The sequence below is a fragment of the Rhinopithecus roxellana genome, chromosome 3 (genome assembly GCF_007565055.1).
Source record: "Rhinopithecus roxellana isolate Shanxi Qingling chromosome 3, ASM756505v1, whole genome shotgun sequence".
NCBI classification, from domain to species: Eukaryota; Metazoa; Chordata; class Mammalia; order Primates; family Cercopithecidae; genus Rhinopithecus; species Rhinopithecus roxellana.
Window position 1 is genome coordinate 116,070,817 of NC_044551.1, and position 18,846 is coordinate 116,089,662.

Genomic DNA, 18,846 nt, shown 5'->3' on the forward strand with positions numbered 1-18,846 from the left:
TGCATTCTGGTAAATAATTCCTTCCTTGAAAGAAAAGAAAAACGAAACAAATTTAAAGGAAAGGCCAACCAGGATTGAAAGAAAACATTTATTGAATCAAAATCAATACTTTCTTTTTAATATCTACAAGCCAACACAGAACTCATTTTATTCAAGAATGAACACAATGTACAAAAAAAGTATGCTTATATTATAAAAATATGTCAATTTTATCTTCTGGGTGCTTAGCAGAAGTCATTTTAAACAAAATCAAGGCATACTTGTTCTCTATAATGAGTCTGCTATAACTTAACAACAAAGTGAAAGCTAATGTACTCACAAAGTATTTTTAAAGGCCCACTGATAATGCTGCACTGGAAATGCTAAACCCAATGTGAACTAAAGTCAACATTTCCGCTCTATGCTTATTGGCACCACTTCATGCCTCCATCATGGGAAAGTACCTCTTTTTACAGAAAGCAGAACACTGCTAACAGAATCCATGTGATTCAATCTTCAGTTTCCCTTGCTTAACATTTGTTAGCATGTATTTCAGCAAAGATTAACAGTATAATGAATGTTGAGTAGTAAAATCCTATTTAATTAGCTTCAATTTAAAAATGAGATATGCTGCTATGGGGAACAGATGACCTCTTGAGATTTACAACCCCATTTATAAATGTGGGAAAGCTGCCTCCCTAAAAAAAAAATAATAATAATTATGTCCAAGGTTAATACCGTATCTATCTTTTTTTGTAATTTTCCTGATGTTATTGGTACCTCCCAGGCACTTTGGCATGTGCTCCTATATAAAGTGTAGTTACTGTGCCTGTAGAGTTATGGCAGCTGCAGAGTAGTTATAGGCTGACAAGTCCACTTTTGGCTTACCATGGTGATCCGATCCAACACACGCTGGTCGTTGGAGCAGCAAAAAAACAAAACAAAACAAAACAGCGATTTGGAAAAAGAATAAAATCATGAGTCGGGGAAAAGGATCACAGCTTCCTGTATTGTTGTTCCAGGAGTTATATGACAAGTAGAAAAACTGTACTAATTTAAAGAGTCAAAATAGAAGTAGACTAAATAGCATGAGTGCTGATAATGCCAAGAAAACCCAATCTCCCTTCTAAAGAGCTTGCACACAGCAATGTCCCTGGCCAAGGAACTGATTGTGCCTGGCTGAGCAGAATGACAACGGTACTCAGGAAAATTCCACAATGTGACATCCACTTGGTGAATCAGTGACAATGGATAAATTCAACTTTAGAAGTTACTAAACAAACTGCAAAATGTCTACTCTGAAGATGCAAATTTTTTCCTTGGCAGATCCTCTCTGTGCCTGGGATTGACACAAAGGCTCAAAACTGCAAAATACAAAGATCAAGTAGTCTGGTGCCCCACTGTACTGGGTAAATTAAATTTTAGATAGTGGAGGAGAAATGCTTTCACGTTTTACCTACATTAACCTAATGTTTGTTCAGTTGCCTGTTTTGCAAGAATCTGGGACGAAGGAAAATGAAGGCAGAAGATAAAGTGATCCCTGTTCCTTTATTCAAAGTTATCTGAAGTTTTTAATTAAGCCCCATTTGTTATATGAAACGTTAATCCTATCAAATGTAGTTAGGCAGGCTTGAATTGGAGATAGGATTAAAACATTTTAATGAGAACACAGACCACTGACTCTAGCTTAACACCACACTCTAACAAACAGAAAAGAAGAAACTTTTACAGAAATATCTGAAACATACAAAATTTGTGCAAGGACAAACGTATTTTAGAACCTGAGCAAAGGCTTCATACAGGTTGTTTTCACTGGCAATAATTCAGCCAGGTCAGTATGTATGTTGCTCTTAGCAACTGACGTGGCCCCTAAAATATGCAGAGCACAGAAAGGCCAGTGACTCTGGAGATCTGCAGTTAGTAGTACGGGCCAGAAGTTCAAGAAACTGCTACTGGAAACAACTGGATACCATAACATTAAAAAGAAGTAAAAATAAAAGAATGAGTGCAGAAAGAAACGAACAGCTAATAAGATGAAGATGCTCAGGATCGGACTGGATGAGAGTATGACCACAACACTCAGATACGTAACCACACCTGTTTACAACCACAGGTCCTTGCTCTCAAAATAAATATATTGAACATTTACAACAGAATGAATGCCTTATGAATGCAAGCTTTTCTTTTATTGCAATTCTAATCAAACAGACCAAAAGGTCATACTTCTAAAGCTACAAGTGATCTTTTTCTATGAAAATGATGTGACTTGGTGCCACAGCTAAACTTTATCTAATAGCAGCATCATCAGCCCATGGCAGCAAAGAAATGTTCATTTCTGGCATCCCATGAGCTCTCACCGAAGCAACTTCATAAAGCATGCAGATACCTATTCTGCTGAAGTCTCAAACAAATAAAAATGATCATTGTGCTTGTGGGTCTCATACCTTCCAAAATATACATAAATGATGGCAAATTAACAAATAATAGCAGGTCCTTGCTTTCTAATAAAATCATAAGGCAGGGGCTCAGCAGTGAAAAGAAAAATGTTTAAAATAGAAAAAAAAAACCTGCAAAATGGTGTTAGCATTCACAAAAAAGATCATGCGAAGATCAGATCCATACTGATTAAACATTGAAAATTCAGTGACAATCCAAAGAACTCTGTCCATGAGTCCAAAGGCATGCAGGCCAGCTGAAGGAAATGCAGGATTCGTCTGACAGTATCTTCTTCAGAGCAGAACAGTAACATCTCACTGGAATAATCACGACAGGGTAGACAAGGTGCCATCACACTTCTTTTTTGTAATTCAAAATAAAAGAAACGCAATCACAGGACAAAAAAAATTACAGAATAGTGGAAAGAGAAAATACAGAAATTCACAATAACCCTATAAAACAAAAAAAACTTCACATTATTTCTATATTTTCAGGGTTTATCCTTTTTCAAAGTAGTCTTTTTAATTAATCTGAAAAGTTTATAAACAATGAAGTGTTAACTATAAAATTGTTTATTACCCATGAGATTATCTTTAGTCTAATCAATACTTTTCTGAGACAGGGTCTTGCTCTGTCACCCAGGCTGGAGTGCAGTGGCACACTGTCAGCTGACTGCAACCCCCACTTCCCGGGTTCAAGCAATTCTCATGCCTCAGCCTCCCAAGTAGCTGGGATTACAGGCGTGCGCCACCACCCCCAGCTAATTTTTGTATTTTTACTAGAGATGGGGTTTCACCATGTGGGCCAGGGTAGTCTCCAATTCCTGGCCTCAGGTGATCCGCCCACTTAGGCTTCCCAAAGTGCTGGGATTACAGGAGTGAGCCACCAGGCTCAGCCTCAATACTCAAAATAATAATTTCACTCTTGTTTAAAGAACACATAAGAAGCATCTTGTCATCAGAATCCTCCCCAACCAGATGTTTTAAAGTAAGGAAAAGAACCTAAAACTTACATTCAAAGTTCAGAAACGACACTTAGCTGAGTAATGTTGCCTTTCCCAGTAAGGTCACAATTTAAAAATAAAATATATATATATTTACTATTATCGGCCTGGCCATGTCTGGCCTTCAGGTCCAGACCCCAGCTCTGAGTACTCACTGGAGAAAGGACCAGGGCTATCCTGCCTTCGTATCCACGAGCTGCATCTGCACACTGGCAGGCATTCCACCTCCATAGCCTCCCTTGGACTGCATTTGGTTCTGAATGGAGCTAACCTAAAACAAGACAAAAATAGAACAAAATAAAATGGAAGTCAGGAACTAGGTCCGGTGCAACTAAGTAATTCTTTTCCCAGATTTTTATTTGAGCTGCTTTTTTCAGAAGGGTATTTTATAGAAAAAAAAAAAATTTTATAGACAAACATTTTCTGGTTATAAGGACAAACAGGCTAGCAATTGAAACTTTTTGCAAAAACCTCTATTTTCTCTATTTCCAAATTACAAAAGTCAGTTTGTAATTCACAAGGCACTTGGTAACATCTGAAAAATAGTCAAAAATATATAGATCAACTCCACTTTTTTTTTTTTTTAAGACAGTCTTGCTCTGGTGCCCAGGCTGGAGTGCAGTGGCATCATCTCAGCTCACTGCAACCTCCACCTCCCCGGTTCAAGTGATTCTCCTGCCTCAGCCTCCCTAGTAGCTGAGATTACAGGCACACATCACCACGCTCAGCTAATTTTTCTATTTTTAGGTTTCACCATGTTGGCCAGGCTGGTCTTGAACTCCTGACCTCAGGTGATCCGACTGCCTCAGCCTCTCGAAGTGCTGGGATTATAGGCGTGAGCCACCGCGCCCGGCCAATCAACTCCACTTTGTTTCTCAACCTCAAGTATCTTAATTTACAGATATCTCACATATATAATCACCTCAATCACCTAGTAAAGAATCAAAACCAAGAAAATAAGCGTGAATAAAATTGGACCAACCAAAGATAAATCTTAAAAGTCTGTGTCATAAAATGTACCATGTTAACATAGCCTGATAAAGTAAAAAAGAATCAAAGAATCCAAAGACAGATAGTCCCAGTTTATTTATTAATATTGTAACTGGGTAAACTATCCTCTCTGAGTATCAGGCTTCTTATTTGTAAAAGGGTTAAAATGGTAATCTGTTCCGACCACATTACAGGGCTGTTTCCTGATAAGACTGCAAGATGTACGAAAGCCGGGATATTTTCTTTTTGCTGAAAGAAAGGCACATAAAGTCATTTGCAAACTGTGAAGTACTTTTAGCATATCATTATTATTCCAATCTTAGTTCATATAAATTAGAAGCAGTCTGGCAGCAGAGAACTGGAGAGTCAGGCTAAACTGCTAGAAGAAGGAACACAAGCAATACGATTTTGGAGATGACGGCCTAACAGTGGAGAGGGAGCAGTGGCAATGTGGCTGAGTATTTCATGGAATCAGCTCAAAGGGCCCTGCACACTTCCACGATTTGGAGGGAACCAGGGCATCATTCATTTATCAGTCATCCGCTTATCAAATACTTACTGAGCACCTACTGTAATATAAGGCATGAAGGGTGAGGTGCTTTCCACTGGTGATTCTGAGTCAATATATTTAAAGAAAGACTTGTCTAACTCATTTTTGGAGTAAGTCAGGTTTCAATATATACTATAATAGAAGATATTGGCAAAACAGAAAATGCATAGCTTATTTAGATCAAAAGAGTTTAAATGAGAATATGTGTTTGGCTCTTAAATGGGGACATTTTTACTAACCTGGAAATTTACTTACATGGAACATCTTATTTCTATGACATCACATTATAAGGTATTGCTGTAATAGTCACATTAACAAAATGACTACTTCAGGTAAGATTTTAAGAAGAAATCTGTATTTATTTTTGTCTGTTTTTTAAACATAAACTTCCTCAGTTAATGCAGTGTGAAGAGGCTAGGGCCTGTCATACGACACTAGTTCAAATTCATCATCTGCCCCTTTATGGTAACTAACATTAAGTTATGTGGCACAAACCTGATACCAAATAATTTTCCACCTAACATGGCATGTTAGCTTTTATAGATATTTTAGGTCTGTCTTAAAAAACATCTTTATGACCAGGTGCAGTGGCTCACAGCTGTAATCCCAACACTTTGGGAGTTCGAAGTAGGCAGATAACTTGAGCCCACGAGTTTGAGGCCAGCCTGGACAACATAGTGAAACCCCATCTCTACAAAAAAAATACAAAACCATCCTGGCCAACATGGAGAAACCCCATCTCTACTTAAAAAAATACAAAAAATTAGCCGGGCGTGGTGGCAGGCACCTGTAGTCCCAGCTACTCGGGAGGCTGAGGCAGGAGAATGGCGTGAACCTGGGAGGCGGAGCTTGCAGTGAGCTGAGATCCAGCCACTGCACTCCAGCCTGGGTGACAGAGCAAGACTCCGTCTCAAAAAAGAAAAAAGAAAAAAAAACAAAACAAAATACAAAAACTAGCTGGGCATGGTGGTGCAGGCCTGTAGTCCCAGCTACTGGGGGAGGCTGAGGCAGGAGGATCGATTGAGCCTAGGAGGTCAAAGCTGCAGTGAGCACTCCAGCCTGAAAACAGAAAGAGACTCTGCATTAAAAAAAAACCCCAAACCAACCAAACAAAAAATCTTTGTTTTTACACTATGCATTCAATAATGCCATGCAGATTCTAATAAAGAAAAAAAGTATTTTTTCTCCAAAACTCAGTTCTTCAATTTAAAAGGTTTGGTTGATCTTAAGTAACCTTTATTAAGTAACTTTAATAAGTAATCTTTCAGTGCTGAGATTGAATGTATTATTGTGACTGTGAATATACAATTTTTTTTTTTTTTTTTTAGTAGAGACGGGGTTTCACCATGTTAGCCAGGATGGTCTCGATCTCCTGACCTCGTGATCCGCCCGTCTCGGCCTCCCAAAGTGCTGGGATTACAGCCTTGAGCCACTGTGGCCGGCCAAATATACGATATTTTAACACAGGATATTAATGAACGGGTAACAGAAATCTTTTCTGGAAAAAAGGTAGTAGAAAAGAAAGTATTTGACACTAAGTAAAGGTAGAAGAAGAATATATTTAGAGGAAAAAAGAAATTACAAGTCATCTAACCATTCAATAACACAGTTCATGCAAGCTTGTTGCATATGCGTCAAGCCATGTTCCTAATACTAGCTGCTCAGTTCTTTTCTTTGAATAAACAGCATGTCTATTTATGTTTTCTTATTTATTATTGCACTGTATAGGAGAACATAATTTTTCTAAGAGTCAGGCTCATCAAATCAGAACTATCCACGATACTTTCAAGAAAAGTTACTTGGCCAGGCGCAGTGGCTCACACCTGTAATCCCAACACTTTGGGAGGCCGAGGTGGGTGGATCACTGGAGGTCAGGAGTTTGAGACCAGCCTGGCCAACATGGTGAAACCCCGCTCTACTGAAAATACAAAAAATTAGCCAGGCATGGTGGTGCATGCCTGTAATCCCAGCTACTCGGGAGGCTGAGACAGGAGAATCGCTTGAACCTAGGAGGCAGAGGTTGCAGAGAGCTGAGATTGCGCCACTGCACTCCAGCCTGGGTGACAGAGCGAGACTCCATCTCAAAAAAAAGTTACTAACTGAACAACACCGTTCCGAGCAGCCAGAACACAGTGCTCTGTGATGGTGGGATGGATGCTGAATATTGCTTTAGAGATAGCAAACTCAAATATGAATTAACTACAGAACACATTTGGGAAACACATTTAGCTCTAAAGGGCTGAAATACTTCATAAAAAGTCCACTTCAGTAGCAGAGAAGGCTGCCTGGAGACAAGGTAGAAACTCTACCACAGATAAAGTCCCATCTCGATCCTGCATCTAAGATTAAGAGGCAGGTGTGCAAGCCCTGCAAAGTACAGTCCTAAAGTTCTACCTAAACTATGAGAAGCAAAAAAGATAATATGCCAATGATAGGTTTTTCATTCAGGGAGGAATCTTAAAGGAAATCTGGAAATGTACATAAGATTTTAAATGCTATGAACTAAAATTTAATTCCTCCTATACAGTTGGATTTATTTCTTTGAGATGGGGTCTCACTCAGTCACCCAGGCTGGAGTTCAGAGGCATGATCTCAGCTCACTGCAACCTCCCGCTCCCAAGTTCAAGCAATCCTCCCCCCCTCAGCCTCCCAAACAGCTGGAATCACAGGTGCATATTACTTCACTCAGCTAATTTTTTTGTATTTTTGGTAGAGACAGGGTTTCACTACATTGCTCAGGCTGGTCTTGAACTCCTGAGCTCAGGTGATCCACCTGCCTCAACCTCCCAAAGTAATGGGATTACAGGAGAGAGCCACGATGTCTGGCCTTATAGCTGGATTTTTAAAAAATCTGAGGCAGCAGAGACAACATCTGTTGATGAGAGAGAAATTAAAATTCATTATATATAATAAATTTGAAACTACCCATTCTCTTTATTATAGTAACCATATTAATAAAAGTAATAAGGCCCTAGTTAGTCTTTTTACACTATGTTGATGCAGGAAACAAAGCTACTGGCTATTTTGACAGCAACATGATATCTCTTGCATTTCCAAAAAGCACTCAAGTGAAACAAAGCACTTTTCCTAGGGATTTAAAACAAACAAGCTGTTTCCTTTCCAGGAAGGTTCAAATGTCACTCCTTTGCTTACCTAGTAACTGCAATGACAAACGTCGTTGCCGTATCCAGGATACCCATCTACCTATTTTTAAAGTCTCTGTTAAGTCTTTTGTTAATGCTGTCTAGTATGTTGGTATACAGTGGATCATAATTTTGTTTATAAAACCCTTATTGACTTTCTGGTTCTGAACACTTTAGGGATCATTTAGATACTTGCTTACTTTAGGAATGGGGAAAAGAGTCAGTCTGTTGATACTCAGTGGCTTGCTTTAAGGCAAATGTGAGGAACAACTCTGACAAGAACCTGCATTTGGTGCTGCTTCTATTATAATGCATTCTGGTTTTCTCTTCAACAAAAATTAAAGACTAAAAGATCAGCTGAGTAGATCTAAAGCCTATTCTGAAACTCACTGAAACGTCTATTAAAAGATAGCGAATAAATCTTATTTCTGATTCTTCACATCCTGCTGGCAAATGTGACAAAATTTTTACTGCCTTGACCTAAAGGGATATGTGAAAATTCTAATCCTATGCTTACTGCATAAGAACTTAGAGTAAATAAATCACCAACATTCTAATATTATGAGGTAAAGATGAAGAGTTTATAACAGGGGGCCCAAAACCGCAAGTGGCCTGTTAGGAACCAGGCTGCACAACAGGAGGTGAGCAGCTGCAAGTGAGCATCACTGTGTGAGCTCTGCCTCCTGTCATATCCGTGATGGCAAGAGATTCTCATAGGAGCACGAACCCTATCGTGAACTGCATGTGTGAGGATCTAGGTTGCGGATACCTTATGAGAATCTAATGCCTGATGAACTGAAGTGGAACAGTTTCACCCCAAAACCATTTCCCCCATGGAAAAACTGTCTTCTACGAAACCGGTCCCTGGTGCCAAAAATGTTGGAGACCACTGGTTTATAAAGTAAAGCAATAAAAATGTGTGCAAAAGGCAACTAACTGAACTTAAAAGAACAAAAAGAGATTATTATTTAAAAGGCTGATATCCAAGTCTCTTTGGTGGGAGCAAGAGAATCAATAGGATATTAACCTCTACTCTGAACTCAAATCCTTTCAAGTTTCAAAGTATTTATTTGGGACAAAGGCAGCTATGAAGAATTGCGTACAAGAAACAGAAACAAATACATAACCCAGCAAATTCGAAGAGATTAATTTTTCATCATTAGTTTGCTTCTCCCTCTTCTATGCTCATATTATGTATTTACATTCACTATATACAAATTCATTTAGCATAATGCTATTAAAAATATTTGTGCCTATCACACAGGTTTCACATGACTATGCCCCAATGCCCTACCTGCATGTCCCACCAACATACTTACTGAATTCATTCCACTGAACAGGTCTCCTGATCCAACATGAGCCGTGTGCACAAAGTTTGTGGGCTCTCCAATCATACTTCTGTCAATCCGTCGTCGCCTTTTCTAAAATATGGGGGAACAATGTGTTGAGAAAGTGATCTTATGAACAACTTATTCTGATGGATTTTTATACTATGACTGTTTAATAAATTTGCCAAGAACACAAAAATGCCTAGCTCTTAGCCTGCCACAATTACTTCTTATGATGAAATCCCCAAGAGAAACATATGCACAAAAATGATTAGTAAAGCAAAATAACAGGTTATTATTTAGAACTTAATAGATTATTTGGTCTAGTTCTGGTCATCCACATATTTGTATAATAACCGCTTAAGTTTTGTTCTTTTTAAATAATGAGACATGTAAAATTACCCTCAGTCACTATTATTGTTGGCAAAGAACACAGTGTGGTTTGAATAGAATGTCTGATTTTAAACATTATTTTCTGGCTTTCATCATTAACAGATGTATTATATTTTGATGGTTATTATTCAGATTATACCCAATTACCTTTCTATGCTAAAATGAATCTGTCATTTCAGCTGGTGTGGGTGGGGGTTGGAGGGTGAGAGGGTGACAGATTTGGTCCTAGTCCATTCACTCTTCTCTGGTCTGTTGTAGCTGGGAACTAAACCTGTTGACTAACTAGGCTGGGTCTTACTGACTCTTCCTAATTTTTTTTTTTTTTTTTTTTTTTTTTTGAGATGGAGTCTTGCTATGTTACCCAGGCTGGTCTTTAACTGGGCTCAAGCAATCCTCACACCTCAGCTCCCAAGTAGCCAGGATTACGGGCATGCACCACTACGCCTGGCTGACTCTTCCTAATTTTTGACAACCACTTCTCATGGGGTGCTGAGCCCCATTCTCCAGTAACTTTAGCCACCAGCTGGTATCCCTGTTCTGACCAATATGCTCATCTACACCTTAGAGATTATTTCCTTACCATACTGCTATGTTTCACTGATTATCTAAGAGTTTTCCAGCTTTGAAGATTATCTTAGATCTGTTTTCCATGACCCCTTAGATATGATAATCTTATTGGGAGAGATCACTGGCCACGTTGGGTTAGTGTCCTACTATGGGGCTCTGCTTATCCCAGTTTACTGTCAATAGTGTACTTCTCCTGAAATTGCAGCTTCCCTCAAAACCAAGCAGAGTTATAAACTTGTTGGATTAGCTGCCTTTGAACATAACACTTTTATGTCCTTATCTACTGAAATGCTGGCATGATCCTGATAAACCTTAAAATTTTATCAAGACAGTCCCATATGACAGCTCTTCAGGGTGAGAACATGACTTTCTATAAAACTACAAAAGTGGCGAGCCCATGCGTATATTTTAGAAGTCAATATACATTGTTTTACTGTCCTCTCATTTCTATTGTCATAGATAGAAACAAACAAAAAAACAAAAACAAACCCTGACGCTTTTCCTTTGAAATATTTATGTTCTTCATCCTTAGAATTCAGCAATGACATTAGACCATCTCCACGTTTGTTGGATTTTCCTTCCAGTAATTCTGCATGGCACATGGTTATCTAAACACAGGTTTTCTGTATCTTAGGAAAGTTTTATTCTATTAGTTCCTTGATAATTGCTCCATGTGTTCATTTTGCTATTTCTGGAGTTCCTGCTATGTGGACATTTGAACATGTGTGTGTCTGTAATCTTCCAAGTTTCTTATATTTTCATAACTTATTTTATTTATCTTTATAATTTCACTGCATTGGAAAATAACTCCACTTTATCCTCTTCAGAGGTCCACACTAGATAGTAAATATTATAACCTTGCAGGCCAACACACAGTCTCCACTGTAGCTCTGACTCAACTCTGCTATTGTAGTATGAAAGCAGCTGTAGAGCACATGAAATTAAATGTGTAGCTATGTTTTGGTAAAAATTTATTTACAAAAACAGGTGACAGGCTAGATTTGGCCTGTAAAAGCAGTAGTCTGCTGACCCCAGCTCTAGGTTTTTTCAGTAGTAGGCACATAATTTTTTTCCATTATGGTTATTTTTCAGAAGCTCTTTGTTATGACATGTTATTGCAATATTTTTTAATCTTGGAAAAAGTTGTATTATAGTTTTTCACTCTTTTCCCTAAAAACAATTATATAAATTATAAGTCTATAACACTAAGGAACAAAGTACTCTCATTGCTTTATTTGAACAAGTTTAGTTTTACTTTGAGCCCTTTTTTGGAAGTTGGTAAGAAACTGTCTTTTGGGGCCCTGTTGGGAAATTGAATGGAAAATTGAATATTTTAAGAAAAAAAATTAGCTGGGCATGGTGGCAGGCACCTGTTATCCCAGCTACTCGAGAGGCTGAGGCAGGAGAACTGCTTGAACCCGGGGCTGGGGGGTGGGAGGGAGAGGTTGCAGTGAGCCGAGATCACACCACTGCACTCCAGCCTGGGTGACAGAGTGAGACTCTATTTCAAAAGAAAAAAAAGAATAGTCATGGGCAAACAAGGGGAATTCCAGAGTCGGACCTCCACAAAGAAAAACAGGAAATGGTGCACTCTGCTCTGATACGTATTAACAGTTGTCGTTAGCAGAGTCACCATGTTTCCTGGAAACAAATTCTGTGTAGGGAACTTTGTTAAGAACGTCAACCATCTGAATAATCCTTGCATCCTTAAAATACTAACTTTTATTCTGCCTAAGGTGAAGGACTAGAGACCCACATGAATCACTATGTTAGTGTGGAGGGGACATTAGGCAAAATGTCTCTTCCCGTGACTTTTCACATTATTACATCAGAATTATTAAAGATAATGAACTAAACAATTTGGAGTATATGCAAGGAGGCGAGAAGCAGGTTAATTTCAAAGTATGTGCTACTGTATGAACCATATTTGCATCCTTATCTAAACAAGTATGTATATAACCATACTTATCTACCTCCGTCACATTTCTGGCATATGGATCAACTGTAGCTGCTAGAAAACAGTAATTACATAATCACTTAAAAGGTAAAACTTCCCCAAAGACTATTCTCTGGGCAGCTTAGTGTGCAAACACAGGTCACTGAGAAGCAAATGAAGGCCAGGTCCCATCAGGTTAGCAGAAGGCCTACAGTAAGAGTAAAAGATGTACAGCCTGAGGTAGTTCTAGAAGCAGATACAGAGTGAATAAAGAAAATTAAAATACCTGCCATCTGGGACAGTGAAAAAAGCTGGAACTTTCAGGGTATAAAACAGCAATCATTTATGCAAATGTGGCCAAAGTAAATGAAAGGCTGAAAACTACGCTACTGACTCAACTTTATGACCTAGAGAAAGTCAGTTGAGCTGTATAACTGAATCCCTAAATCTATGAATTAAATCTAACAAGCCCACTATTTCCAAATTGTGTCTTGGGGCATCCCAGCAAAACCCAGGGGTGCCAGGGTTTTCTATTTGAGGGAAACACAGTGAGACTCAATGTGTTTGACACTGAGTGAGCTACCAACTTCAGATAATTTGTAACTTCAACATTAGAACAAACATTCTTTTTAACAGCATATCCTTATGAAGCTGAGTTTTCTGTGGTTACTGTGAAAAAACCCAAAAATAAGCTACATTCGTTTTTTGAAATAGTGACAGTATAATTAGGAACCAGGCATTTCTAAAACAAGTGGGTATTTTTTTCTATGATGCAAGTGACTGATTCCCTGGGTGTGTGAGCTGCTTCCGAGTTAATCAATCTAGTTCACAGTACAGAAAAAAAGACTAACAAAAGTTGTAATAATATAAAAAATGGACTTGACATTTTTTGATGAAAATGATGTTCCTAGTGGATATTCATTGACACAAAAAACGAAAATACCTTTTATGGTAGTAATGTCAACAAACTATATGAAACACCCTTGCCCCAAGTCTCTCCCTACTCATTCTTTGAGACCCAACTCAAACATAACATTCTTACTTGAGGCTGTTGGCTATTTCCTGTTCTGAACATTCAGAGCACATGGCTCATATTTCAATTATAGTACTTAAAACATTGTATTGTAACTTACTTGCTTACAGTTTGATTTTCCTACACTACTACAAGTTCTGTAACAGTAGCTGTGCCTGACACACAGTAGACAATAAATGACTGTTGAATGAATAAAAGGCTTTTTTAAAGAAACAATGTCAGCTCAGTTCTCTAAAAATTGTTTGTCTTATCTAATATTATCGCCAAATATTTCTCAAGAACCTATTATATTTGGAGGATGTAAACCATGTAATGCCAATTCTAATGGAGTTTACATTTCTGCATAAAAAATACTTATCTGCTGATTTAATTTTCTGTTTCATAGAAATGCTGTGTGCTCTAGAGAGGTTTTAACTGGTAACAAACACTGTTTTAGTTTTTATATTGGGTAGAACCTCTGAAGCAGTGGTTCTCAAGATACAGTATACATCAGAATCCCTGGAAGGTTTGTTAAAACACAGGTTTCTGAGTTCTAGTCACAGAAGAATTTCAGATTGAGCAAGTTTGGAGTGGGGCTTTAATCTGCATATCTAACAAGATTCCAAGTGATACTGACGGCTTAATAGTTTAGAAACACTGGCTCTGAAGATTAACAGCTGAATGACTATTATTAAAACGTCAGGCCAAGCATGGTGGCTCACGCCTGTAAGCCTAGCACTTTGGGAGGCTGAGGGCGGATTTCTTGAGCTCAGGAGTTCGAGACCAGCCTGGGCAACATGGTAACACATCATCTCTACAAAAATACAAAAAATTAGCCAGGTGTGTTGGCACACCCCTGTAGTCCCAACTACTCGAGAGGCTGAGACACAAGAATCGTTGGAAGCCGGGAGGCAGAGGTTGCAGTGAGTCAAGATCACACCACTCTAGTCTGGGCAACAGAGCGAGACTCTGTCTCAAAAAAAAAAAATTACATATAGTCAAATAACAATAGATGCTGGTGAGGCTGCAGAGAAAAGGGAACACTTATATGCTGCTGGTGGGAATGTAGATTAGTTTAGTCATTGTGGAAAGCAGTATGGCAATTTCTCAAAGAAGTGAAAACAGAAGTATCACTTGACCCAGGACCCCCTTACTGAGTATATACCCAAAGGAATATAAATCATTCTACCATAAAGACACATGTACACGTATGTTCATCGCAGCACTATTCACAATCACAAAGTCATGGCATCAACCTAAATGCCCATCAGTGGTAGACTGGATAAAGAAAACGTGGTACATGTATGCCATGGAATACCTCACAGCCATAAAAAAGAACCAGACCATGTCCTTTGGAACAACACAGATGGAGCTGGAGGCCATAACATAATACCACATGTTCTCACTTATAAGTGGGAGCTGAACATTGAGTACACATAGACACAAAGAAGGCAACAACGGATATCAGGACCCATCTGAGAGTAGAGGGTGGGAGGAAGGAGAGGATCAAGAAACTACCTAATGGTTACTATGCCTATTACCTGGGTGATGAAATTGTCTGTACACCAGGTAATCTGTGACTCAGTTTACCTATATAATAAACCTACACATGTACCCCCTGAACCTCAAAGGTAAATTAAAAAATAAAGGTTAACAGCTGAATATTTAAGAAGTAAAAATGGGTAATAAAGAGTACTTATAAGATACCGGGCACAGTTCCAAGAACTTTAAAGCCATGAACTCATTTGCTAGCACCTTCTATAGCAGTATATGACCTTTTACCTTCCCTTCAAATCTGGGATCCTCTGGCAAACTCTCACTTCTTGTCTCAGCCATTGCTCAGAAGTCCTCCTTTGTTCACCTTTGTACTCTCTACTGAATAAAGTTTTTTTTTTTTTTTTGAGACAAGAGTCTCACTCGTCAACCAGGCTGGAGTGCGATGGTGCAATCTCAGTTCAATGCAACCTCCGCCTCCTGGGTTCAAGCGATTCTCATGCCTCAGCCTCCCGAGCAGCTGGAATTACAGGTGTGCACCACTATGCCCAGCTAATTTTTTGTATTTTTAGTAGAGATGGGGTTTCACCATGTTGGTCAGGCTGGTCTTGAACTCCTAACCTCAACTAATCCACCCACCTTGGCCTCCTAAAGTGCTGAGATTACAGGTATGAGCCACCATGCCTGGTCAAGATGGGAGTATTAACAGTGTCCAGGTCCTGGATACTCATGTTCAAGAAGCTGAATCCACCGTTCCCATGGGTGGTAATCTGAGTTGATAAAACTGCTTGTGGAAGTCTGGTTTCTAAGAATATAACAAAAAATTTCTAATTTGTTAAGGGACAAATGAAAGAGAAACAAGGTTTTAGATACTGCAGAGACTGGAAAAAAAAATCCGCTCTTCAATAACTGAGTAGCCTACTTTGGATTCCAAATTCTCATACTTAGGTCAACACTTGAGAAAATAATAAACTTCTTCTATACACAAACTTGTACTGTATCTTCTATGGTGAGAAAAATAAAAAATTCTACTTGTCTGGCTTCTAGGGCTTAGCTCACTCACTGGAATGCCAGCAGTGGCCCTCAAGTGACAGAGTTTATATAAGGAGCTGTCTCTAAAGGAGTTGAGAGTCACACCATAGATCACCACAGAGAAACCAAAACCAGCTAGTATTATAAGCAGAGAATTATCTAAGTCAAAGTACAGAAAGGAAAGATATTTTGTGCTGGAAATATTCATAAATAAATAGGTGAGCTGCTGGTAATGCATTTACAATCTAATCTTAAGTGTGGTGCTGTCGGTATCTGTCCGACAACTAACCTTTTCTTACTCGGTATGTATTTTGCAGCTTGTGACAGATGAGAACTTTGCAAGAGACCCCAAAATTTGTTTTTAAAAGGAATCTCTAAAGCAAATCTATCGTGACCTTTTCAAGGGCCAAATTGCTAAAAGCAAAACTGAAGAAACTAGTTGTTCTCATCTCTCAGTGAGAAACCTGAAGTGAAAACAGTTTTTTTCTCCTTCTATTTAAAATTAGTATCTGGTTTAAGTCACATATTCCAAGGATGAAAACTGAAGCACAAAATAGGTCAGAAAAAAAAAAAAAAAAACAAGGAAGGGAGAAACTAATTTGAACTAGCTCTTTCAAGTATTAATGATGTATTTGTCAATGGTGTTAAAAACCTTTCACTAGAAATTTCTGCCATTATGGGTCCATCTGGGATTGTTCCTATCCACTCTATATATACAGTATACAATGTACCTAGGAAGCTATTACTTGCCAAAGTCCCACAGCTAACTAAAATCAGATCTGGGAGTCTTCCTTGTCCACTGTTCTTTCCTTCACATCACTGTGCGAACAACTGTGTTTCAAAGCAAGTCATATAGTTCCCTCCAAACATTTACTATATAAAATTGAGATACAGATATCAAGTGTTTATATTAACTCTATGTGAAAAGTGTTTACAATTGAGTCAAGTACTGTACTATAATTAATTTTTCTTATACCACACTTTGCACTGGAATTGCTTCTGGCTTGCTTAGTTTAAAACAAAAATTCTGTCACAAATTTCACACACAATGTCTGCTTAACCTTTATTTTATTTTATTTTATTTTTTTTGGAGACGGAGTCTCACTCTGTTGCCCAGGCTGGAGTGCAGTGGCACAATCTTGGCTCACTGCAACCTCTGCCGCCCGGGTTCAGTTGATTCTCCTGCCTCAGCCTCCCAAGTAGCTGGGATTACAGGCACCTGCGACCGCACCCAGCTAATTTTTGTAGCTTTTAGTAGAGATGGGGTTTCACCATCTTGGCCAGGCTGGTCTTGAACTCACCTCATGATCCACCTGCCTCGGCCTCCCAAAGTTGTTTGCTTAACTTTTAATGAAACTATCATTAATTGTTCTAATACCCTCCATAAGTATCTCGTGGTAAAACTGATAAGACGCTGCAAGAACAAATAAAACCAAAACCAAACCAAAACAGTGATAGGGGATAAGGGGGGGAAAATGAAGAAATTAAAATGACAGGCATGTTTCTCACGAAGTTAATATATATGAAAGCATTTGAACTAAGTCTGCAAAAACGGCAGATAATAATTAACACTTGGTAGCAAAAAAATGCTTTCTGAAATACTGAAACACTGCTTGTTTCACTGTAACTTATCACCTAGTGCTGTGTATCTACATAGTCTCATAACTCAACTTTATATCCAACCTGGATGTTCGTTTCTATTTGGGTAAAATTTACTGAAATATACTAGAAAGAAAACTGGTCTTAAAATGCAAAAGGCTCTGCCACTAATTCGCTGATCTTAGTTTACTAATTAACTTCTTAGTATAGTTTCCAAATCTGCATGCACGCGTGCCCACATGTATTTGACTACATTTGCCTATGATGTCTCTAAGATCTAAAATTTTAAGACTGTATGAAAATTATTTTCATTTCACAAAACAAAATCACATATAAAACAAACAATATACCATCTGCTAAAACAAGAATGTAAGCATAACACCTTTTCAAGAAACTGTAAGAAAGCTCAATCGACAAAAGTAGATGGAACATAAATACCAGAAATATCTAAGAACCAGAAGAATTTTTACTATGTGCAAGGGTGATAAGAGATCCGACCAAACTTTAGGGTACTGAGTACTTTAAAAAGAGAACTGAGATCTGACCTAGAATTTGTCTTACATGAGAGCTGCTAATAAAATGTATCTGTAATATTTCCTACTCAATATGAACAAGTTTGAGAGAAGGATGAAAAACTGAATGATTTATACCATCTGTTTACATCACAGATGAACAGGTTCTTAAAAAGTGCTTCTAAAAATGTTCAATATATTATAAACATTATAAATACCAGCCCCAGATAGTTACTAAAATACCACTATTAAATCCCAGATTACTTAAGTTCTAACTTCCCTTTAGTCACAGATACATATCAGCAAAAACATTTTATTTTTCTAGAACAATGCACTACCTAGTCTTAACTCACTACTGATTTGAAAAATAATGCAATTTTGAGTTCCTCACCAGTATTCCTTTTTTTCCTATTTGTATACATCAAGGCCATGTTAGAATCAGAACCCAATCCTCACCAACTCTAGAAAGACAAAGGCTTAATCCTCTTCATTCTTGTTGTGTCTAGGCTTATAAAACCCCAAGAGTCAGTTTTAAAAAAATTTCATGCTATTGGTGTTTTAGAAGCAACTTTTTTTTTTGAGACAGAGTCTCGCTGTCTCGCAGGCTGGAGTGCAGTGGCCCGATCTCAGCTCACGGCAAGCTCCACCTCCCAGGTTCACGCTATTCTCCAGCCTCAGCCTCCCGAGTAGCTGGCACTACAGGCGCCCACCAGCACGCCCAGCTAGATTTTTGTATTTTTAGTAGAGACAGGGTTTCACCGTGTTAGCCAGGATGGTCTTGATATCCTGACTTCGTGATTCACCCGCTTCGGCCTCCCAAAGTGCTGGGAGGATTACAGGCGTGAGCCACCATGCCCGGTCTAGAAGCAACT

At 38.5% G+C, this 18,846-nt stretch overlaps 1 protein-coding gene across 4 annotated transcripts in view; it reads right to left on the reverse strand.

The window, feature by feature from the left end:
- Nucleotides 1–69: 69 nt before the first annotated feature.
- CDC42SE2 (CDC42 small effector 2) overlaps nucleotides 70–18,846 on the reverse strand; it is a 116,854-nt gene continuing 98,077 nt past the window's right edge. For 2 of the 4 annotated variants that reach the window (XM_030926866.1, XM_010381561.2), the window contains exons 4-6: nucleotides 9,421–9,522; nucleotides 3,574–3,689; nucleotides 70–2,774 (exon numbers count right to left, since the gene is read on the reverse strand). In XM_030926866.1, coding sequence (XP_030782726.1) covers nucleotides 3,591–3,689; nucleotides 9,421–9,522 — 201 coding nt within the window. In that variant the 3' untranslated portion in view covers nucleotides 70–2,774; nucleotides 3,574–3,590. Of the gene's footprint in view, nucleotides 2,868–3,573; nucleotides 3,690–9,420; nucleotides 9,523–18,846 lie in introns of all 4 variants that reach the window. The other 2 variants (XM_030926867.1, XM_010381560.2) reach the window with 2 other exon arrangements.